The following is a 26,171-nucleotide window of genomic DNA, read 5'->3' on the forward strand; positions in this document are numbered from 1 at the left end:
TCACTTTTTATGAGGGGAGATTTAACACACATGGAAGAAAATTTTTAATTTCTTAAAAATTTTCCTTAAAATTCCAACAAATTGCTCTCGATAACTGGAAGGCAAGAGGAACAATATTTGAGAGAAGAGTAAAAATGAAATAATCATTATTTTATATACAAAGCCAGTTCTATATTTTTTACCCCTTGTACAAAAAACACTAGATAGTTTTATTTTAACAATTAACAGGTGTAAAATCTAGCTAAATAATTATCTAATAAGTTAATTAACATGTGTTTTATATTTTACATTGCATAGAAAGTTCAATTTTAACCTTGGGAAATTCACTATATAATAAAGAATGTTGTATTATAAAGTGACCTTCAATTAGGTAATAATGTAATCGAAAATAATATAAAGTATTTCATTAGCTGTATATTGAGTAAATTCGTCTTATTATGTAGAGAAACACTAATATGCAGATAGCCAAAATCTTTTTAATGAAAACCACCTGATTTAAACATATGGCAGACAAAATAAATGTTCATTTTTGACATCTAATCGGAACACTTTCGGAAAACCAGATTTTTTTAAAAATATTTTTCATCCTATTTTCAAAGCCTTTCATCAAGGAAAAAAAAAAAAAAAAAAAAAAAAAAAAAAAAAATTAAAAAAAAAAAAAAAAAAAAAGCCGCACTCAAGGCATATAATTTTAAACTATCCTTACCATTTTGGTGTAAGGAATAATCTTGACTTCAGAGCAGAGAAATAATTAAATATTTGTAAAGATATTAAAGGATTTTTTTTTAATTGCGCACCTGGAAAGTTTTTTTTTTTTTAACCTAAATGAAAACTCACCATTTTAGAAATTTTAATGAGTCCATGTGAGGTAATTTAAAAAAAAATTAAATCACAAGTACTTTTTTATTTTCAATAAACTGTGGTCTTTTCTCCAAATTGAGATTTTGCACCATTATCAGAATTAGCATACAGTGTGGGCTTAACTTTATCTGACTGTTATCAATAACAGTTGCAAAATAACAGCAGCAATGAAAACAGAACATCATTCACTAAAAAGCATTATTCAGTGCGACGACAGAGTATTCAAGAAACAGCCTAATATAATTTAATTCAATGTGAGTTTTTTTTAAAAATTCGATTAAGATTTCCAAAATGAAAGATAATGAAGAATTTAATTTCATTATTTTCATAGTGTCACTTATGAATGATGCATCTTTTTCCAATTAGGAATTCATATCCTAATTAAAAAAAAGGTAAAAACATGAAAAAACTACTTTAGTGTGGTTCAAAAGGCAATCTATTAATGTAAACTACTTATACAGAAATAGGGTTCCTAAATATTCTCTTTAAATGTAAAGCACATAGAAATTTCATAAAGCTCTCTGGGAAAACTACTTGAATTTTAAACATTTCAATGTTTATTTATAAAATACCTTTAAGTCCATGAAATGATGCCTTCTAAACAATGGATTCAATATCATCCACAATCAGCAGAATTTTTAAGATCAGAGATATTACTTCTTTTTCTGTTAAGGCAACAACACTTAAAAATACCTTTATATTCGGCATCAAATAACTGATTCACTAATGTATTTATTTATTTAATATGAAATAAAAAAGAGGAAAAAAAAAAATGAACTATTGTATTTAAAATTTTTAGTTTCACAAAAAGTACCATATCCAGAATAGAGATAGTTAATATTATTTATAACATGGATCTATTACAAAATACTAGTTAAAAGTAGCAATTTAAATTGTTTTGTATTGTATCATTGTACATATAAAAATTTTCTTTTTCGTACCTGCTGCTTCATATTATACTTCAAGCCATTTTAAAATCCAGCCGAAGGAAAAGGAACTGATGCCCAGTTTTATACCCAAGTCTGTTAATTTGTTATAGATATTTCTTATATTGAATTAGTTGTAATATGGTATTTAGTATTAGCCATTATGAGCAAACTCTAAGAGTACCTGACTTCTATTACAATCATGGGACACAATTATATAAATAATTAAAACTAAGGCAAAAACTTTCATATATAACATTATTCGTTGTTCATTAAAACAATACTTTGATACATTTAGTTGCACGCAAACATGCAAAGAACAAATTTCGATGAAATATTTTAGCGTTAATGTTTTTATTACACATCAAGAAGTATTCCAGCCAGAGTTTTACATTTTAATGTAGAGCCATCGAATGGTGGGAGACCTGTCTTGACCCCTACAACTGTACTGTTAAAAACAAAAAAATTATAAGAAAATAAATTTTTTAAAATTAGTTTTTGTATTGAAAATATAAAAACATTTTTTTTAATATTTTATCAAAGAAATGGAAGAAAAAAGAAGACAGAAGGCTAAAAATTTCCATGGGCTCTTCAAAAAAATATTTTTTTTGAGTTAATTTTTATTATTAAAATATAAGGTTCAATTTAACAATTTTAGATGAATATCTAAGCAGACCACTTAAACACAAAATATCGCCTTCACAGCCACTAATATTGCATGGATGAAATATAAAAAAAAAATTATTTCAATAATATAGATGTTCTAAATGATTCATTTTTGAAAGGCACAGTAGAAAGAGAGAATATTTATAAGGGTCCCCCGCAAAGTCTAGTGATGGTTCTGCTAAATAACGTATTTTTCATAAGTCTCCCCCTTAAAAAAAGGAAATATTAGCTGCTAAAATATATTAAAAACAGCTGCTTTTCTTATTTTCAATAGCTGCCAAACAAAGCCATGCAAGTTTTACTATGAGAATTTTTAATGATATTTATTTTAACACAGAGTTAAGAATTTTTTTTAAAGTTTTGAACAAGGAGCACTAAAAATGAATATAACATTTAAAACCAAGAAATTGCAGGAGCAATTACTTTTATAAAAAAGAAATTACTTTTACAAAAAAATAAAATTTTTTCGATACTTCAATACTTTTTTTCCAATAATCTAAATTGAATAAGATGAGTTTTAACAAGCCTTATTTTAGTCTAAAAACACACAGGAAAGAAATTTAGATAGCCTTTCATATGAAAGAACAAAGAAAAATGTTGTATATATAAATCAACATAACAACACTACATAGATAACAAATGTACATTATAAATGGTATAATCTAAAATACTAAACGGCATACGTTCGCATGAAAATCTATCCTATTTACAAATATAACTTCACTATAAAAATTATCTTTGTTGTAAATCAATGAAGATGCTTACATAATCAACATTATGCTAATAAAAAAATGGCAAGCGAGGCTCTAAAAATTTGTTTTCTAAAAACATTTATACAATTATACATATAAATGCAACGAAACATTATACAAATTGGTAAATAATTGCTAGCTATACAACATAAAAGCTTTAAACCCAACATGATTTTTTTGTTTTGTTTTTATGATAATGTACAATAAAGATATTGCAATTGTGGAAAGTAGGGGAGATGTATAATTTAAGTGCACCAAATGATCACAGCAATATTTGTAACTTATGTTCATGTGAAACACACAAACCTAGACGCATACGAAAGTTGTGCAAGTTTTATTGCAAATTATTATATTTAAAAAAATGAATTTTTTTTGCTGATTACTATTTTATGATGACCATAGCACATTTTTAAAAATGAAAATTATATAAGTGCATTCATAATTATAGTTTTTGTTTTTATACAGAACAGCAGTCTGTTTTTTTTTTTTTTTAAAAGATCAAAATTCTTCTATGCTAAGATGTTTGGCAGCCTCTTAGATTTCAACTTTCTGAATGTTTTATGTCAGTTAAAATTTCTGTTTTTACATAACTTGCAAAACAATGCTGCAGTACAATTTATAACTAAAGAAACATCCACGTCCTATTTTATTAAAACAAAATAATATTTTTTGTATTGATTTGTACTTAAAATATTATTTTTAATACATAAGTTTGTAATAAATAAGAAATATTAATTACCAACAGATTATAGTAAGTTTTTTTTCCATCATATTTCAAGTACAATGAAAAAAAAAATTTTTTTTTTTAAGCTAACAAGTCATGTTTAAAATCAATACAGGTAAATTTTTCATAAAATTGACAGATTTACAACATAAGATGTAATAACAATCTTTCAAGAACAGATCAAATTTTTAAAGAACTTTTGTAGTAAAAACAATCAATTGGCATGAACCCACTGTCTTAAGATGAGAGTTAGTTTTGTTCATATCCCCATGCATAGTAGTCTTGAGATATAGTGTCAGCAACAGATCCTCCAACAAGGCCATTAGGTGTCATTTGAGGGGGGTGATGAGGAATGAATCTGTTCATCGGCACTTGTGGTACAGTAGATTCTTCTAAAATTTATAAAACAATCCATTTACATATCATCTTAGTAGTTAACTACTACTACTTCTTTCTACATGTAGCGACTTCAAACTACTTTTGTAACACTTCGTTACTTTTAGAAGACAAACTTAACGGGAGAACTTAATTTTCACCAATATTTAAAATGATTTCGAATAAAATATTGGCTTGGTTATATAGGAGGATATATTAAGAAGTTATAATTCATGTTTACATGGATTAGTTTTTATTATTTTTATTTTAAAGCACCTTTTTACAAATTTGTTCTTTAAACTTCCAAAAATTTACGCTTTTCTCGACAGTAATTTAAGAAATGCTAGAAAATTACTAAATATTTGTGATTTAAGAGATCAATGCTTTTTTATATCCTCTAAGAAATAAAGTACAGTGCTAAAAACTATAAACAGACCACCCTGAATAACTTTTGATCTAATGATCGAATCTTTCTGTTCTAGGACTCAATCTGAATGGTTTGAGGCAGTGACCGCAAATATGCTAATTAACTAAAGCAGGCGATATTTTAAGTGACAAAATCAGGCACAAAAACATACTTTATAGTTCCTGCGAAATCAAAATTTCAAAAAGTCAGATATTTAAAACTCTATTTCTGAGGAACAACTCTAATGATTTCGCACAGATTTTTCTGAGCGTCAAACGTAGATTTTATTAACGCTCGGCTACAGAGTTATTCTCATTGCGTACGTTGATGGGCCCACAAAGGATTTGCACCAATCAGATTCGAAATTTTTTTTGCTTTTTAACATTTATATGCAACAGAACTTACTGTCTTTATTTTTATAGGTCGTATACTTGCAAATTAACAACTGAAACTTTTGAAACTGTGGAATAATTTAATCTTACCCTGAATATTTTTTTAAATAACATTATAACATTCATTATTACTAATATCAGATATAAGAACATTCAGATACGAATTTCTGAAATCACTTTTATTTACAGTTGATTTAGCAGGTTACAAGATATTAAGTGCTTTGACCACAGCATCATTAATAAAATAAGACTCACTTTTTACAACTAAGCTTCAAAAAAAAAATTTAAAAAAAATTTCCAAGAGATTTTAGCACTTAATAGAACTTTAATGATTTTTTTTTTTAAATTTTAGATAAGCAAACAATTGTCAAACTTTTCAGAAATCAATACTGCTTAAGATTGTAAAGGAAATATCAAATTTTATCCCTTACTTACATTTTAATAAAAGTATAAAATTAAACATGCTTTTCGTATGAATCTAAAAATTGGTTACATAGTAACACTGATATTAGTTATCTAGAGTTAAAATTGAATGATTAGTTAGAGTTAAATGGATATAAGTTAATAGATATATCTAGGATTAATAATAGTCTCTTTTTGATGACTTGTTTCCTTTATTATCCTTTCAGCAACACTGTTATATTATCCTAACTAAGCACTGGTCATAACGCTAGGTTTTAGTCTGTTTAATAGAATATAAGCTAGCATTAAAATGAATAAATAAATAAATAAAAATAAAATCTACACATTAATATTATTAAAGTTAGAAAAACTGCTTACAAGCCAAATTCCTCAATTTCAGTAAGAAAAAACTACAGAAAAGTGATTATTATTTTAAAACCATTAAATGCATCAACAATAATAAATAAAATTTAGTATACAATAAACACTAATACTAGAAATAAATATTGATAAAATTCTACATAAAAATAATAGATTGTGTAAAAAGGGCAAATGCTTTCCCCCAAAAAATATTAAAAAGCAAAAAATAAAAATAAATAAATAATAATATTTTAAGTTTAAAGAAGCTTTTTACCACCCAATACTAATACTATTAAGAGTTTTAATAACAAAATAATGATTTGTTCTCAAGTTAAATTATTTCTTGAAGTGCAAAAACTACACATTTAAAATGTTTATAGATTTACTAAAAAAAAACTTTATTTGTTTCATTTTCAATTTTTACAGCTAAAGTCAAGAATTTTGCTTGTCATCACAAAACAAAGACATCAATAGTTTGTTTTACACAATATAGTAAGAGAAAATAAAATCAAAAATCTAAAGCAAAATTCTAAAAAACAAATAAAATAAAAATAATGAAATATTTAGAATGTTGATTGAACACTTACCTTCTTGTGAATGTAGCCTGCCTCCTCTTCTAACCAGCAATCTTACAGAATTATTACCTTGCCGGATTAGTTCAATTGCTTCGGCATGAGTCATATTCTTTGTGTTCTTTCCATTTATTTCAATTATCTGATCTCCCACCTGAAAGAATAAAACAATCTATGAAACAATTTAATTATCTTATGATGTCTATTGCTATTCTAATGATTGCTTAGATGGAGTTTGCAGGTACAAGGCTCAAACGTGAGTTTTCCTATGGATTGCCTAACCTAAATGACACTATCTTATTCTTTCTCTTAGGTAGCATCAAATGTTTTTTTTTTTTTTTAGGTATAAATGAGGAACTGTAAAAGTGGTTAAATGTCTGAAAAGAATTTTACAACATCATAACTCTGGTTCTAATATTACCATTAACTTAAACTAAAGCAAGCATGAAAGTGGACAAAAATTACTTTTACAATGCAGACACTGGAAGGTGGGAGTGTTCTATGTAATACTGTGATATCAATAAGATACAGTGAAATTTTAATTTTTCTTTAACATAATTTTAAATGTCTTTGAACCCTGCTATATTAAAGAAAATGAAGCAATATATAAGGCTTAATAATCATGAATGATGAAAATTTATCATATTAATAGTTAATAATGTTTTAAATAATTGTCAGTTTTTAATTAATTGTCAGTCAGTGATTTTAAATTAAAATCACCACTTACTTTCACCTCAATATCTTCTGATAGATTGCTATGAACAGTTTTAGTCACTTTTGACTGTTTCATTTAACCAATCTGTCAATTTATTTTTTTCAGCAGCATGGATCGTACCCACTTTGTTTGTCCATCAAATGGATTTCCAATGTCAAAATACATTTATTTTACAATGTACCACGTAAAAAAGACACAAGTAAACAAATATGTGCACAAACGACTAAAAAAAAAAAAAAGAACCAGCGGAGTCAATAAAATAGTAATGTACGGATAAGAAAAATTCAGAGTGGGCCTCCTCACCAAGGAGAAAACTCCCGGATCAAATATTGGCTTCCGAAAAAAATTCGTAAAACTCAACAATGAAGAACTTCGCTCTTTCTGTTCTACAGTGGAGTCTGTAATAATTGGACCCCAAAAAATTACGAATTATGCGTGTGGAACATTGTCGGAAATTTTAAAACTTGAGAGAAAAAAGCATATTTCTGCTTTTTTGCAGAAGTATTTCATCCTAATTAATGACAACAAAACAAAAAAAGTGAGAGAGAAATAAAATACCATTAGCTTCCCATCTTGGTGAGCAGGGCCGTTTTCAGCTATACGCAGCACAAACAATGGCATGTTCTGAAACTCCTTTCCACCTCTTATGCTGAAACCAAACCCCCGTGTTCCCCTGTGCAGTTCTATGGCGTGGTACTGATCGTCCACATCCTCTCCCCTTTGAGAAGTAGATGTGGTGCTGGAGGTGTCATCCTGTGGGGGTCCAATGGTGAGGGTGATGGAGTAGCCAGAGTCCTTAATAAGATTCACTGTTTCACCATGGTGCATATTTAGTATGCTCACATTGTTTACAGCTAGGATTCGGTCTCCCACATGCAGCTGCCCACATCGGTCAGCAGGACTGCCTTCAATGATGCGGCCTGGGCAAAGAAAATAAGAATTTAGAACAAAATAGCACTGAAAAATACATGGGTACAGATAGAATATAACACGAGCTAGAGAAGCTTTGAATGCCATCCCCAGGAATTTATCAGTAAACAATTTTAAAGTCTATCTACACTAAATAAAATCACACAGCACTGGAAGAAATAGGCTTCTTGAAACCCAAGTGGGAGAAATTCTTTTTATAAAGGAATATCAAGTATTAAATTAAAACAGTTTTTAATTGCAATCTAGTTTAAACAATAGTATTATTTTTAAATAACTTAATGTATAAATTTCAAAACAATGATTATTTCTTAAACAAATTCATAAAGTCATAAACATAATTTTTTTCATTAAGCTAAAACTCATGAATAGTTTAAAGTGCATTTTCAATTATAGATATTTTTAAAAACAAAGCTTGTAAGTATTCAAACATAAATATATTATAGCTTTTAAAAATATAACTCAGCTCAGCATTTGATACCTTAATTGTATTTTGCTAAAATTTACTAACATTATAAATAAAGGGAGAACTGGTTCTTCTGTTTTTAAATAAATCAGTTTTACAAATAAAAGAAAATTTAAAACAAAATTTCTAATATGAAACACATTGTGACCTTAAAATAATTTGTAATAATCTTATTGTGAACAGACGTATCATAATTTAGTTAGATATAAGTATTACATATTTATCTAGTTGCATAAGCTTACATTTTTATTTAGAAGAATAAGGATACTATATGTGAAAAAAATAAATAAATAAAAATTCAAAATAATTTAATAGGTTATACAAATTTTAAAATTTTGCATAATATACTTGAACTATTCTTTGAGTAGTTACCATTAAACAATTGTATGGGTCAATTTTAGTTTCTGTCATTTCAATCAATTTCTTCCAGAGCCCTTAAGTTCATATGAAATGGGTTGTTGCTGATAAGTTAATCTGTTACATCTGAATTAGGTTAATAAACATTTATTTTCAATATTAAATATTTTTTTAAAACTAATAAGATGCATGAATACAAATTGAATATAATATTATTACTTAAATACAAATAATTATTAGGTATATCAGCAAATTATCCATGTGGTATTTGAGGAAGCAAAGACAGAACGTTAAAAGATGCCTGAATTTTAAACTGATAAGTAACAGATTGAATAGAAGAGTATTGGATAAGTTAAGGCAAAACAGTCCTTCGTGAACCTACTTCTTTAGAGAAAATTATACTTTCTACATCTGAAATGTATGATGGATTTGAACTAATATTCTGATTAGCTATGAAATTTATTCATTTTATTTTAAGAACTTTAAGGTAACAAAAATGTAAATAAGATTTAATGTGAATAATATAAGGTTTTATTTTATATTTTATTTGCTTATTTCTAATCTGAGTTAGGTCATGGAGGCGAAATGCCAGAAATTTAATTCAGGGATTCGCAGTTTATAGACAGAAATAAAAGGCTACATTTAAAATTTAAAAAAAAAAAGTTCACTTTTAATGTGGCTATTTGCACACATTAATAAACCACTTCAGATTAACATACTCACATTTAACAAACTTTTGAATTTTATATCATAAGAATTACTAAAGGAAAAAAAAAATATTCAACTAATTTAACAGATCAAATGCAATTCAAAACATAATTTAAAATGGAATAAAAAGGCTTTTCTTTTCTTCCTGAGAGTAAGTTATATAAATATTGTTCAATCTTTTATTACGTTGCACCAAGAAAATCTTCAACTTGTAAAAACTCTATTACTATACTTAATAATTATCTAATTTCAGCTGGTATTACAACAGTACAGCAACCAAGAAAAGAACCTTGAAATTGTAGAACTTTATTACTATAGATATATTTCATTTCAGCTGGTATTGCACGCACATTATTATGTTTCAATATCTAAGTATAGATCCAGAAATAAGTAAATATTCATCACTGTTAATATTGCACACATTTTTGAATGAATACTATCAGTGAAAAAAATATGATCTCTAAACAATATTAAATGCATTGCATGAAAATTACTAAATGTAATCCAAAATTTAATATTTAAAAATTTTATTTGGAGAACACATTTAAACAAAGTCATTTTTTTCTCTTATCAGAAAAAATATCTTAAAAGAAAAAATAAATAAAGTAAAAAATCAGTTTGTTAAATGAATTATCTTTAGGTCTAAATAAAATTGGTAGCAAAGTACAGTTTCTTAAGAACAAAAAAAAAATGATTTGTTGCATAATTAACCTAAAGCTACTAACCAATTGTAGCACCAGCTCTTCCTACAGATGATATAATCACAAAACCAAAGCCCTCATTTTCCTGGCGTGTAACAGTGACATCATATGGATATATGCTTTCCATCGATCTTGAATGATAGGCAGAATCTACAAGCGAAATAAGGATGCGATGAAATAAAACTATAACTCTGAAGATTAGAATACAATAAAAATTGCATTTTCAAAGATTTGATATATTAAGCAATTTTATTTCTAAATGTGAAAGACTTTAAAATCATATTAATTGGCCAGAGTGTAGAAACGATAGGAAGTCAAATATAATTAAATTTTGTCAAGAATTATGTCAAATGTTGTCCCCAAAATTAAGTTCCTAATCCTCTTAAATGAAAGGACTTTTTTTTAATAAAAATTTTATTAATTAATAGAATCCTATTAAATTAAAGTCTGTTCCGGTCACCCTGTTCAGTCTAAGTCTCATTTTAATTAAACAAAAGCAGATAACATTTCCGACAGACAACCGTAATTTAAAATGTATCAAAACTTACCAACAGATGACACTCTCCGACGCACACCCATGGTAACTTTTCCATTGGTCGTGTTTCCAATCAATTGTACGACACGATGATGAGAGGTATTCAGTACAAGTTGATTATCTACAGATACTATCTCATCACCAGTTCTAAGTCTCCCATCTAAGTCTGCAGCTCCACCAGGAACTATATGGCCAATAGCAACCTTGGAGTAAGAACTCTATAGTTAGATGAAATAAAAACAGCAAGTAGCAATTAATTTTTTGATTTTATATAAAATTAAATTTTTCCTTCACCATTAACCAACTCAATTATTCAAATTAGTTCATAGTTAAAATAAAGTTCTGCTGTAAAATGGGTTTAATACGAAAAAAGATTATTCTTAGGGTTACAAGACTTAGTTAGAGGTGTCAAAGTAACAAGATGCGTCCTTTTTTCAGAAAAGTTGTATTTTAGATTTTTTTTTAAAAAAAAAAAAAAAAAAAAAAAAAAAAAAAAAGAAAAAGAAAGAAAGATGCCATATGCTATTTTATTTAAAAATTTTTTTTCATTTTTAAACTAAATATATTTTAAACAGTGAAATTACGTGCTTTTTGTAGGTCATTAAATTAAAAGTGTTAGCAGCAACTAGATGAAAAGGCATGTCTCATGTTTTATTATAATCAGAAGTACATACACCCCCCCCCCCAAAAAAAAGTTTCAAAATCAGTTGATAACAGTTTCAAATATTTCAAAAAATATATGTTATGAATGATCGAAATATCTTAAGAAGCAAAAGGTGGAAATTGGAAAATATTGCATTGCGTACATACAATAAAAATAATAAGTAAACTTTTTTCTATTACCAACTGACAGATGACTGAAAATGTAAGCATTTTATTTTTTTTTAAAAAATTCCCGTTGTGCTTAAAATTTCCGAAATTTTTTGACATACACTGAGTTATGACAATTTTTTAAACACACAGCTAGAAATGATTTTATAAATTTGTTTTTTTAATCTAAATTGGAAATGGTAAGGCTTAATATAAAAAAATATTTGACTCTTAACAAGACTTAAGATAAGTGTAAGAAAGTGCTAGATTTAAAATTCGCAGCTACTTTTTGTCACTATCATTAATACCAATTACACAGGCCTGCGATGAAAAAAATACAAGGGGTCTGATAGCTGAACTTTTTGGTGCTGAAATGAAAGAAAAAAAAATAATGAAAAATTTCCATCACTTCAAGTTTTCTTAAAAAATTCAATTTTATTGAAATTTTTATGGACATTTACCATAAAAAAATTTTCTTTTTTAAATTTCTTCCATTCTTGCCTGACCAGTATTATACTTTGGTTAAATCTACAAAAAGTACCCCTCTATATAAATATTCCTATCATTGACCCTATTTGCTATTCTTACTCAATCGTCAATTTTATGTAAGTTACCTTAATAAAAATAAATTAAAATGGCATGTCGGTGATTTTCTTCTAGAAACTAATGTAAAAAGTTTAAACTCAAGAAACTTATTGCTTTACTCTCGACCAGAAGTGACTTGCGTGATATGGCAACAGTATTTTTCATTATTTTAACCTATAAAAAATTAGCCGGTAGCTCAAAAATTAGTTTACATTCACAAGATTCAATTTTACATAGATCGAAATTAATAAAAACGACAGTTACCAGATAGTACATGCACAATTGCTTGAGAGAATTCTTCTCCAAATAGGATTTGAGTAAAAACATCAATATCGATTTAACAAAAAATCCTGACTTGATGGTGGAAAATTAAGGTCATTTTCGGAAACAGCACATCAAATAACATATAAATCAGCAATAACTTCTTTTGTATTTTTCAAAAACTTAAATTTCGCTGGCTTGTGTTACTGTTTGGGCCGTATGACATAGCCGGAAAATGTATTAAAAGAACTAACATATAAATATAAAGTAGAGTTTAAAGAAACAAGTAGAAATGTATAACTTGAAATTAAGCATTTTCAATAAGTTATTATATAAAGAATAATGAATCATTTATATATGCTTTATATACTAAGCATATATAAATAATTATAAACACAAAACAAAATTATTAACAATAATAAAGAAACCCAGGTGATTTAAATATCTTGATTCATAAAGATATTAAAGATAAAAAAGATACACAAGATAATAAAGATACACAGTATTAAAGATACATGAAAATATAGTTAAGTCAAGCAATTAAATATATATCATGCAGGCAGCTAAATGCAAAAACAATCAATATAAAATCAAAATAATTTTCGACATATTTAAAAAATATTGCAATAAGTATTTACAAATAACAATGAAATGTCATTTGATTTAGAACAACTATTTTGTTCTGAACTAAGTTAAGTCTTTTTTGGTAGATTAAAAAATAGTTTTACCACATTTTAACTTCAGTTGTTCTTGTTTAGTTGTTAATATTTTCCTTTTAAAACTTTAAATATAATCTTAGCAATAAATTCTATATACATAACTTTGTTGACACCAAAGTTAGTTAATCATATGGTTCTTAAGACAAACTTTTTCAGGTTCTTATGCATGATACCGTCGACAAACATCATGCCAACATTATTTCGGTACAATTCAAATTTGAGCCATTTCCAAATTTATTTTCAGATTTGGTATAAATGATCGAAGGGATAATACATAAGTACCCTTTTTTACATTGCTTTTCTCTCTCTCTCTCTATTTTTTTACTCATAAAGTTTCATTCTTTAACCTTCGAATGATAACACAAAACAGCTAATGTTTTTTTTAATTACTAATACTTAGCTTTCAATTTTAACTACTTATAATAACAAAATATATAAGGACAAAACATAAAAACAGGAAGCCTCTATTTAATGAACTTCCATTTTGCGAATTTCTCTATTTTGCGATTTTTTTTCCAGGAACTAACAACATTTTGGAAATTTCTTTATAAAATAACTTGTAAATAGCGAAGTGAATTATCTATTTAACAAAATTTTCCTTGAGATCCACTTTCCCTATTTCCTAAAATATTTCAGAATTTTTCAAACTTGTTAATGCATTTTAGGAGGGAAATGACCTTGAATTGATTTTCGAAGCCACTTAACTTTCAGAGAAAGCAGTAAAATCACTTTCCCTTTTTTTTTGCATTTCGAAACTCAGACAAAATTAACAGATTTTATCAGAAGCAATTAATCTTAAGAATGCATGAGATAATGTATATGGAACACGTGTTAAGTTACTTTTAAAATAAACGCTGCTATAATTTTATTCATAAATTTAGTTTTTTTAGTAAAAAATGTATGTAGCATGATAGTGTAACACTGGATAATGTTTTGTTTGATTCTTGCTTTCCGTGCCGCTTTCTCTTATGGTTAAGATTTATAAAATAAATAGTAGATACTAGTTTACAAGATAAAGGTAGATCAATTGCTATTTTAATTATGTCTAATGTTTATGAATTTAAAATCTGTTTTGTGTTGTTTAAGTATTTTAAAAGATGATTTTCTATTTAACGAATTTTCCATATAATGAACGTATTAGCGATATTTAGGATCTTCGTTAAATAGAGGCCTAACTGTATATATATAAATGGATTAATCTCAGAAAAAAATTTATATATATTAATTAAATATCTTGACAGTCTAAAGCTCTAAAATAAAATTTTTAAGAAATTAATTTTGCTCCATACATCTAGAAACACTAAATGACTTTTTTAAGTATGCTTTAAAGGAATATATGTTTTAGCTTACTTGTGAGCCTTCTTCAGTTCCACCGACTATCCTAAAACCAAATCCACTTTCTTGACGATGGAGAGTCACCGTCATGTCTATATATTCTGGAACACGGCTGAGCATCGGTGGTTTTAATACTGATCCAGGTTGTGAATACATTGAGCTTGACGCGTACAAATTGTCTCCCTTGCTTAGAGACACGACCGACGGGTTTTCGTGCTCGAAGGACGTGCCTCGCTTCCTTCGGGACAGACTATCGTACTGAGAACTATTAGGAGAATGACCTGAAGATACAGATCTGTAGATGGGTTCATGGTGTGTATCACTAGGCCCATAGGATCCTGCATGCACAGGTGGCTGACTGTATGGGCCATTGCTTCGCACTGAGTTGGATCGTCTGTAAGAGTCATTCGTGATGTCCTGATGATAACCATCAGGATTCCACTCCAGCCCGTATTCTCGATGAGGTCCATTTTCGTTATGAGGTTTAGCGGGCCAAGAATGGTTACCAGGACTATGAGAGAAAACACTATCTTCGTATGAATCATTAAAGTTTGATCGCGTGTGTGGTGGTACTGGAGGAGGCAGTTTTGGATGTAAATAACCATATTGCCCACCCCCATCCAGCATGTCGGACGAGTGATTAACAGTACTAAAATCAGTAGATTTGTTGAGTTCTTTGTTATGGTTATCTGCCCAATAAGTATCCCTCAATTTACCTAATGTAGTGTACCACGATGGATTAACAGTAGTTTTGTCCAAAGCAGCACTATAAGCAGTTCTTAAGGCAGGACCATGGTCATTTTTCCAATTATTGAGGAATGCAGATGGGCGGTTAACAGCATTGTCTGATCCGTGATCACCCACCGAATGCCTCATCGGATCAGGGTTTAAGCGAACACACTCTTGTTGTTGATTCATGATGCCGTTTCCTCGAGGTATGTGATTACCATTGAGTCTCTCTAAAGGTTCGGAGGACATGGACTGCGATTTTGGCCAATTCCTCGTATCGACGAGCGGAGTCTTTGGTCTGTTTATGTGAACTGGTTCTTTCTCTCGTGAACTGTAGAGATCAGCAGTCGGTGTCTTGCTGCGGTACATGGTAGACGGTGCTGGTTGATAACCTTCTAAGAATAAATGAGAAGTAATGAGCAATAGGAAGAATTTTGATTGGGTAAGAGAATATTATAAAATGAAAACACTAAGTGAGAGTAAGTAATACAAACCTGTTGATCGGTACGGATAGGAATGAGAAGAATTATTACTAACACTTCTACGAATACCAATGTCATCTGCTGATTTCATCTGCAAATATATTAAATAAATTAAATTTGTCAAAGAACAAAAAATGTATTTAGTTTTTTAAAAAAAGCGACATTTAAAAAAATATTGACGTCGGAAAGAAAATAGCCAATTTAACATTAACAGTTTCTTGCTGTTGTATCATGCTAATGATACAACATTAACAGTTTCTGAATAGTAAATTGCACAGGCTGTATCCCCCATCCTTACAAAATCTAATTATTATCAATTAACAATCATGCACAATATTAAAACTTATAAACTAGAACAATTTGAAAAATTAAAAGTTCAATACATTAAAAGAAAGATTAATTATCTCAGTATCAATCAGCATTTAAATAATATTATTGATTTCAGATGATATTATTAATTTTTTTTTTTTAACTAAGCAATTAGGCTAATGAATTTACACCTTACAACAAAACTTAATTTAATTTATTTTTTTGCTTTATAGTATTTAGATTTATAGAAACTGTTTCAAAAGCATTACTATAAACTAAATAATCACTTAGTTAAATATAGTTCTCAAACTACTTATTCGGTGACTTCACATTAGCTTTGACCAACGTGAAAGTTGGTTTTGACCAACCAATTGTTTAAGAAAAGTGAAAATTAACTGCCTATAAAAAAAATTTATGTCACACAGACAGAGCTGTAAGCTAGAAAGCATCAACATCTAGAAGGTGAAAACAGTTCTTGAGTTAAGAGACACTCACACAGATTCTTCTTTTAAATATTATACTAAAAATAAAACCTTTAAATATTATAGTAAAAATAAAACCAACTAGAAATTTATTTTTGAAAAAAGCTAGAAAACTTTATTTTAGATTAAATTTAAGAAGAAAAAATATTGCAAAATCAAAGTTGGGATCAGAAATCAGCACAGCACAAAATTTATATATAAAATTGAGTAGATACCTTTGTAACACGAGGTAATAAGCCCCTTTGTATAGTGATATGTGCTGATTTGTCGCAGGGACATTCCTTAAGGATCTGCACTACTTCACTGTGAGGAAGCCCACGGATATTTTTGTGATTGATTTCAATTAAGATGTCACCTTCAAGCAGATACTGGCATCGATCTCTATCCAGGATTTTCTTAACCTATAATTAAAATAGATCAGACTTAAAACATTTAAAATGTTAATTTTTTGTAAAGGAACAAATATCTCAATGACAAACAGGCCAGTTTAATCAAATATTGTGACAATTATCACAAACACTTAACAAATTGAACAATAGGATCTTTTAAGTGGTGAATTAAATTTTAAGTATTCTAATTAATATCTAACAAAATAAAATTTTTAACATAAACATAAGTCACATTTTTGATTTTAAAATTGTTCCACTAAATTTAAATTTAGTCACAGCATAATTAAATTTACTAATTTAGGACCAACTCTGAAGATTTAATTAAGAATCTTTATTTGGAAAAAGGTCAAATAAAAGTAGGTAAGAAGAACTTTACGTGACAGTTAAGTTCTTTTACCAAAACTAAAAAGTTGAGCTGAACTCTCTTTTCTCTCATAATTTCATACCACACTATTCCGTTTGGCTCGCATCATTATGTATCATAAAATTTTTCAGTTCACAGTTGAGCGGGATTGCATTTGAATTTTACTCAAAACATAAAGAAAAAAAATAACTGCTAAGAGACGGGGGTGGGGGTGGAATCACAGATAATTCAACAATCCAAGAACACTTCTTAAATACTACTTTGATTTTCGAAAAAAAAACTAGGTACAATGTTAACTAACATAGAATAAATAACATTAAATGATCGATGCTTTACTCAAATTAGAAGTTTTTAAATTCATAGCTCTAATTTTAAAAAAGAAATCACCTTAATTTAAATGTTTTAACTTCCGGAACTTTAACTGTCGTTACGAAATTTATTATTTTATTGCCATTGTTTTTTTTGCATGGTTTAAAGTTAATTATTTTATGTTTTTGTTAAAAAGGGTGATCGGAAACTTTATCATTAAAATTCAATTATAATTTTTTACAAGTTCTTCTTTGATCAAAACAAGAAGAAAATCGTTTGCTTCTGCCCTTGAAATAAAAATTACCCAGGATTGTCTGCTTCTAGTGTTAATGTGTAAATTTGGATAGTAAATATGCAATTTTTTCTGTTAGAAATGACCAAATTTTTTAATGCAAATTACAGATATTTCCCTTCTTATAGAAAAATAAATAAAATCAGTAGCTTAATCCTAACAGATTACACTGAAAACTAAAATTAATAGTTTTTATTGAATGAAAATTAATTATGGGTAGCAAAAATACAAATTACATTACCTTTTGACCATAAACACTATCAGCAATGGTGAATCCAAAACCATTTTTCCCTTTTACAATCTCCACTGACAAGAAATCAGCTTTATTGGGTACTTGATGATTAACATCATGTGAGCTAATAGAGTGGTCATTACTGCCTGTACTAAGTTCGGATGGATGTTCAAAGTTTCTTTGCCTCTGAGACTGAAACGCAGTGAGGTCGGGCATAGATTTCGCCGAACGTGTCGTCGATTCTGCAGACTCACTGCCCCCGTTCATGCAGCCACAAAAACCGTTTGGCCCATTGCCATGGTTACAACTGGATACTGCATTGGTAGTGACTATTTCAGTGTTAGGATCTTCGGGATCAAAAGGCAATTTGAAACCTTGAGCAACACCCAAATGAACGATCTCGCCAGGAGGGATGGACTGGAACAATGAAACAGCATCTTGGTGACTAAAGCCCAGAACACATTGTTCATTAATATATACAAGAACATCACCTAAAATTATATGAAATGATTTATAATTTCAGTACTGCTATACATATTTATTACAATTATATATAAGTACCAGTATGTATAAAAAATACTTCGGCAAACTTATACAGCAATTTTAAAAAAAGTTCTTATCTTAGTAGAACATGAAACTATAATTTTACATTCAACTTTTCAGCATCAGAGTCAGCATATGAATGAAGACAGCATTATTTTCGTTTTCTAATTTAGGATTCATAATAAATTTCAATTGCCCATTTTTTTTTTTTTTTTGCCGAAGATGCTATAACCACAAGAGAAATCCTTCAAGACAAAACATTTCAAACTTTATTTAATTTAAATTTTAAAACATAGAAAAAAATAGGTTCAAATAAACCAAGAAAGAAATTACACTGAAATTCTTTATTTTAAAACATAAAATTGCAAACAAATACAGACAGGATTACTTTTCCACTTCCTAACAACAGATATTTTACATTTAAAATTAGCATCAAACAGGATTGAATAGAAAATTATTTTATTTATTACACATTTGAAATCATAATTCTGATTCATACTAAATATATAACCTATCTTAGATAGCTATAGAATATTCTTTAGCATTTTATTTGAAAATAGAGTTTTAAATAATAATAAAAAAATGAAACTATTAAAATAATCTAAAATTTTTCTCTTCTAAACAAGCCCTACTTATTCATTTAGAAGTAATGATTGTTTTAATACTTAATCACGCAATGAACCAAGATAGAAAAAAATCTAATAGATGGAATTTTTTAAAGAAAATTTTTGCATTTCAGAGAGATTTTTAAAAAAGCAGAAGAATTCTGTAGAATATGCATCAATAATATCATACCCATCTTCAGTTTTCCATCTTGCCATGCTGGTCCATGAGGAACAATCGCTTTGATTTGCAAGAAGTCACGAACGTCCCCGTCGTCTCCACCCACTATTGTGAAGCCAAATCCCCTGGCACTTTTCACAAGACTAGTTCTGATCATGAAAGGTTCCAGATCAGCAGGATTGGAGGTGAAGACGTAAGGCAGTTTGTAACCAGAACCACGCACTATGAAAAAATTATTCACATTTAGAATTCAGCACACTTATTTATTTTATTTTTTTAAACAAACACAATTTTTAACTATTACTCATCTTAAAAAAAAAAAAGGAAGGCCTGCTCAGTGTTTTTAGATTAAATAATACATACACAACGTAAGAAGCTATTCTTATGCTAATGTTTCTATGGGTGCTCGTTACATTTTTATGTCTAGATTTACATAATGCAATTCTATAAACTGCTATTTTTCACAAATTACATTAACTTCACAATCTTTCCAGCAAATCTAACTTAATAAATTTGTTAGTTTATAGTTCTAATGTGTTTCAAACTATTTGCATTTAAAAATTATTTTAAAGTCTTTATATGAATCAGTTCTAGATGAATAATTATGTTTAGTAAGTAAATTTAATGATATGTGAAATGATCATCAAATTTATTGATCATGATTGCGAATGGATCATTAAAAAAAAAATTCTATACATGACAAAGCACTTCTCAGGGGTAATGCTATAATGATCTTCTACAGTGTTTTAGTTTTTTATTATTATTCATGCATAGCTTTTAAAGCCTAATAAATTATTTGCTCAAGTTTGCTAAAGCAGAAGGCATACTCTCACCTGCTGCATTATTCAATATCACTTGAAATCAAGTCATATGACAGATGATATGCTGATAGCAAAATATAACTTTTAGTACAACTTACGCATGAGTGCTAAAATATCATGTATTCCTAATCAATATTATAATAGGTTAAACCGAAAAATTAATGAGCACTTTTTAAACCAAGAGATAGATATTTAAAATAGAAGATTTCACAAGCTAATCACTTCCTTAAGTCATAACTGTTGATTAAATGGTGTAAAGGAAAATAAAATTATTTCCCCTGCCTATAATGCGAATTTCAGATGGGGTTATTTCAGTCTCTTTATGGAAATATTTAAAGTTCTAGGTAAATAAAGAAAAAGTATTGCGTTATTAACATTCATTTTTAAGATAAAATATTTTGTAAATAATCAGCTTTTACGACATAATATTTCATGAAGGATCCTGCTAATGAGTCCAAATTTCTCCACAAATCACAGCAGTATGCAATTGATCCTCCTTTAATGAATATTATCAATACTTGCTCTTATCTTTTACTCAAAATTATAAAGATGAAGAAAAAAAAAACTTGACAGTCCTGTATTTTGAAAGACTTACGTCCGGCATAGGGAGCTCCGTCCTTTCCAGGGCGCTGTTCTTCTTTGAGGCTGGATGCATTTCTCTGAAGACTGTTGTTATGACCCTCTCCATGCTTTGGCAATGAATTGACTCCTAACTGAACTCCATTTGAATTTTGATCAACTGTGCGATCAGATTTCTCAGTTCTCCAGCTATTGCGCTGAGAACTTTTTATTGAATCATCTTCATGAAGAGCTACAGGGGAAGAAAATTAATATTACAAGAGAAAAAATTTACTGAAATTTTTCTAATGAGTAGACAATTTATCAGAAAAATGTGCACTTTAGTGTGACCGTTCCATTTCCATGACAGAAATGTAAAGTTCTATCATTTCCTACTCTGCCATTTTTACTGTTTATTAGAACATCTGGTCTGAGTTTTATCACTCATTACAATAAAGTACCCTAATTTTTTTCTTTTACAACCTCTACAAAATCACTTCAAAAATAGGTGTTAATTATTTCTGTGCATTCAGAACAAGCATTTTTTCCTTTGGCAACCAATCAATAAGTAACAAGAGTCTCCAGGAAATTATTCCAATCTTTAGTTCTTTTGATGTTACTGCTATCATAAAAAAATATTGAATTCTCTATGGATTAAGAAAGAGTGAAAGGAATCCCTTTTCTTTACCCAAGTGTTCCTAACGTTATCTATGGTTAAAAGATATTGAAATATCTGTTACTTTTCATTATTAACAGTTACAAGCCTATACTGCATCCTTGTGTGGAAATGTGAGTCTCCTATATGCATTCATAACTTTTGTTATTCTTATTCCTAAAGATTCAATGAATTAATTAATCATATTTTGCCTTTAGAAAATTATATTTTATTCACTCTTTCTGTAGTTGTAATGGATGGTTAGCTTGGACCTAACAAATAATGTACTTACATCCTTCTCAATTTTTATATTTGCTTAGACCCAGCTAACCAAAACCCACTCAATTTCAGGAAGAAAAAAAAAATCCCTTAATTTTCCAGGTATAACGGGAAAATTTCAATGAAAATCCAAACTATATTTTATCAATACCATGCAATTTTTCATCAGACAACTTTGAATTTCTTAAAAATAACAAGAATTCAAATTTTTTACTTACAGGTGGTGGAGTTCTTCCTTGCTTGAATTACAGGATTTTCATATTGTGTCTTCTTATTGATGTGACTAAACAAACCATGGAAATGTATGTATTATTCATATATTCTATTTTAATTACACTTTAATAAAAAAAAATATATTGAATAACGATAGCAATCAAGAAAAAAAAGGTAACGATACAATTTTCAAAATTCAAATTCAAAAATTTGTTATTAATTAATGAAACCGGTAAAAGCAGCAATTTAAGTACATTTAGTGCTCTTCATAAATTATGTCCCGTCTTGAGTGGAGGACTTTCAGAAAAATAAGATTCCATTTTTTAAATTAAAATAAAAACAAACAAAAATCAAAATAAGTACAGACATAATAACTATTATTGTCATGCTCACAAACATAGTTAAAATTTTAAAAATAAAATTTCAACATGGAGAGTTGTTTTGAAACTGCAAGTAGTGAATGTCATATAGCATGCAAGTGACATAAGGGGGTAGATGATATTGGGAATTAAGACACTTTAGAAAAGGGGAAGGAGGGAGGGTTCAAAGTATGGAAAAAAAATGAGTGACATCATTTATGAAACACCCCTTTAGCACTTGGGAAACCTTGGTATGGAATGTTTATTCAAAATCAGAAATTTCAACAATATAATTTTGATTATTACATAAAGACTCAAACAGATGCATAATTGCTTAATAGTATACAATGCACAGATACTTACTCAATGTAATATGTGCCATAATGAGGATCATCAATTTTTTCCCAACCATAAGGAAGTTCTACAAAAGTAAATATACAAATTTTTTAGAATATAAAAAATTATTTTTTTAAATAAATATATACTTAATTACAACGTAAAACCATTACATTATCAATATAATTAAATGAAAGCAGATTTTATATTCAAAGCAGATCTTAATATTCAAGAAGAAGAAAAAAATTGACTTTAAGAAGTAAATGCATTTTGTGTGTTATTTAGTTATATCTTTGCTTTATAAAAGTAACACCCCAAATTTTAATTCAAATTAAAAATTTTAAATTTTTTAAACAAAAATCATATTAACTATTTCTACTACATTATATTTGCAGCCGTGTAAAAATCAAAACAATGATTCAGTTTATTCAACAAGATTAAAACATAACTATTAAAATTTCAATTATCCACACAAATGTAAATTTATTATGCTGGTTGCACACAATGTTAGTTTAAATTCTTGACAATTTAAAAATTTTTGCTATAATAAATAAATTGGATAGAGAATTGCAACAAATAATGCTTCCAAGATAATTTACCATCTTCGTCACATTCACCAACAGGTTTTTTGTTTTTCGGTCTAGGATCTAGCCATTGAGATGTTCCAGTGTTATGACTAAAAATTAAATAAAAGTCATTAGAATTTATTAGTTAGATTTGTACAAGAAAATGAAGGTAAACCAATTTGAAGACATACTCAATAAAGTAAGGTTCCCCGTCTTCTGTGTAAGCTTTTTCCCAGTTTTCTGGTAATGGGCCTAAATCATCATCTTCAGAGGTAGAAAACTTCTTTTGAGATTTGTGATCATCAGTAATCATTCCTTGTGAAACATGTGAAGAACTGAAAGTAAAAGATTACAGAGATTGAAATGAAAAAGTATTGCATTGAAAAAGTACTGCAGACTGCAAAAAACCTTTTTTTTTTCTCTCTTAGATGAAACTGGACTAAATAAAAGAAGCTAAAAAATTAACTGTTCAATTGATGAGCAATAGGCTTTACATAATTAAATTTAACATAGTACCAAAAAGTTTACGTCAACTCACTTTAAGTATCTTCATTTTATTTATTTTAGTTAATCATACGTAGTCAGAGATGCCAACTGCTCCAGACACGCCAAAATAATTAATAAAACGGTAAATTACTACCAAGTAAATTGTGCAAGTATTTGACTATTTTTGCTTGCTTTTTAAAAGGTATAGCATGACATAACTACTATAAAGTGCTGCTTTATATAAGCCTACGAATTATTTAGAAATAGTGGTGGATAAAAATCTACTAAACTGAATTTATTAAACCAAGAATCACAATTGATAAACTACCACTTTAAAATATTCATTTGCTGTCCGGAGCAAGTTGGCATCTCTACGTAGTAGTATTTAATTATATAAATTAGTAAGCTATTTGTAACTGTGCTCTGTATTAAAATTTTAATAAAAAAACAACATAACATTTTATCAATTATTATTCTTTTTTAAGAAATATGTATGCAGGGGTCTGTCTAGGTTTTTCTGAGAAGTACCTATTTTGTGAAAATTTAGACATAATTTGTGAAAAATTAAAAATTATATTAAAAAATCAACACAAAAACATAGTAAAAATATAGATTTATTGTTTTTTAAGGATACAAAAATAAAATTTTAAGAAAAAGTATTTGTGAAACTGCCGTTTTTCCTAAAGTTGAATTTGTGAAACTACAGCTTTTTCTAAATATGAATTTGTGAAGGTACCGCTAAACGGTAGTAAATTCGGTCTGGACAGATCCCCCGATGTGATTTGTTGTTTTGTAGTATAAATGTAGTATGTGACATGCTTATGTAGCAGTAGTATTAGAATTTGATAATAAGTTCTTAATAATTATAAAATTTTACTTTTTTTTCACAAAATAGTGAAGGACTGCAGTTATTTTAATTTCTTAAATTCTTAATTTCATTTTCAATTGTTAATTTTTTAATGTACACATGGTTAAAAATGATATATTAAATAGCTTAAAAATACTACTATTAAAACTAGGTTGCAAACTGTAAATTTCTTTAATATTTCTTCTTTGAAAAATAGTTTCCTCCATTTGGATTGACAGAAACCTATTTCTTTTAGGCATTTTTTTCCACTATGGAAGAAATGTATCTAAATCTATGGGAAAATTCAATTTTTACAACTATACACGTTCAATAAAAAACCAACATCATTGTGAACTTAATTTACGATGATCAGTAAAAAAATACAGATAAATAAAGATACAAAATATTTTTCATTGTATCTCAAATGGGGGGGGGGGATAAGCCACCCAGAACTGTGGGTTCAATACTTCTATTAATGGGTTTCGTTGAGTAATTTCATTAAAAAATCTAACACTTTATACTTAACCAATGTAAAGTTCAACAATAACTTCAATTTTTATTTAGCTTGATTAAAAATTTAACAGCACTTACTTTATTAATATGGTAGTTTCTGTACAATTTTAAGAGAAAGAGGAACTACATCAATAATATATTTAAAATAGTTAATAGATAAAAAAAATATAAAAAAAAGAGTTTATGTTAATAAAGCACACAATAAAAAAGAACTACTAATCTAAAGAAAAAAATTTTAAATAAAAAAAAAAGGTCTTGAATGTTTTTTTAATGTTAAAAGTGCTAAAAAAAAACATTTTATTGTATTATTATTTTTATAGTCTAATTTCCAATAAGAATTAGAAAATAGGAAATTTGCCCAAAATATGTTTGCTTCATCTTTATAAGGTTAACACTTATATATATATATGTGTGTATGTATAAACTACAAATGAAAAAAAAGGAGCATATAATAGTATACAAGACTGTAACTCTTATACAAAATGCCTTGTTTGAATATTTATAAATGTGAAAATTCCCTAGCATACGTTGATTTCTTGTATATGAACTGCAATTAAGAAAATAATAGCAAAATTAAACTTTACTCACTCAATACTGTTTTTTCCAGAATGTGAGTAGCCAGAATCGGACTGTTCTTCATTGGTTTTTGCAGTCATTGCTTCAACGCTGGATCGATTCCGCCTTCTTTTTCCCTCGGAGGAAGGATGTATCCCAGGTATGACGTTGTTGCTGTTGTTAACTGTGTAACTGCTCGGTTTGGGAACAGGGGCTGGACATTCTTCTAAGGGTTTGGGTGTGCCGTAATGATTTCCTAATCGAAAAATACAAACTTTATTACAAGAAAGGAGATTTTTCAGCTGCACTAGAGAACACCCCCACAAAAAAAAAACTAATAAACCTCTCTTTTTGTAAAATGATTGATTGGTTGATTGAATGTAAAGTTTTATGGCACAAGATCCAAAGCAGGATATGTTGCGCCAAACAATTTGTTAAAACAGATCAAATGGTAAAGTGCACCCTACAATTTCTTCTCAAAAATATTGATGAAACTAATAAAATGGTTAACCAC

At 28.2% G+C, this 26,171-nt stretch overlaps 1 protein-coding gene across 22 annotated transcripts in view; it reads right to left on the reverse strand.

The window, feature by feature from the left end:
• Positions 1–2,096: 2,096 nt before the first annotated feature.
• LOC107450753 (membrane-associated guanylate kinase, WW and PDZ domain-containing protein 1) overlaps positions 2,097–26,171 on the reverse strand; it is a 92,788-nt gene continuing 68,713 nt past the window's right edge. For 7 of the 22 annotated variants that reach the window (XM_016066635.4, XM_043053002.2, XM_043053004.2 and 4 more), the window contains exons 4-19: positions 25,691–25,913; positions 23,448–23,591; positions 23,290–23,366; positions 22,718–22,775; positions 22,001–22,065; positions 20,886–21,101; positions 19,482–19,691; positions 18,153–18,634; positions 16,773–16,958; positions 15,779–15,857; positions 14,571–15,679; positions 10,859–11,063; positions 10,335–10,460; positions 7,710–8,071; positions 6,452–6,590; positions 2,764–4,321 (exon numbers count right to left, since the gene is read on the reverse strand). In XM_016066635.4, coding sequence (XP_015922121.1) covers positions 4,179–4,321; positions 6,452–6,590; positions 7,710–8,071; positions 10,335–10,460; positions 10,859–11,063; positions 14,571–15,679; positions 15,779–15,857; positions 16,773–16,958; positions 18,153–18,634; positions 19,482–19,691; positions 20,886–21,101; positions 22,001–22,065; positions 22,718–22,775; positions 23,290–23,366; positions 23,448–23,591; positions 25,691–25,913 — 3,824 coding nt within the window. In that variant the 3' untranslated portion in view covers positions 2,764–4,178. Of the gene's footprint in view, positions 2,236–2,763; positions 4,322–6,451; positions 6,591–7,709; positions 8,072–10,334; positions 10,461–10,858; positions 11,064–14,570; positions 15,680–15,778; positions 15,858–16,772; positions 16,959–18,152; positions 18,635–19,481; positions 19,692–20,885; positions 21,102–22,000; positions 22,066–22,717; positions 22,776–23,289; positions 23,367–23,447; positions 23,592–25,690; positions 25,914–26,171 lie in introns of those variants that run through there. The other 15 variants (XM_043052998.2, XM_071178967.1, XM_071178969.1 and 12 more) reach the window with 4 other exon arrangements.

The sequence above is a fragment of the Parasteatoda tepidariorum genome, chromosome 3, assembly GCF_043381705.1.
Source record: "Parasteatoda tepidariorum isolate YZ-2023 chromosome 3, CAS_Ptep_4.0, whole genome shotgun sequence".
NCBI classification, from domain to species: domain Eukaryota; kingdom Metazoa; phylum Arthropoda; class Arachnida; order Araneae; family Theridiidae; genus Parasteatoda; species Parasteatoda tepidariorum.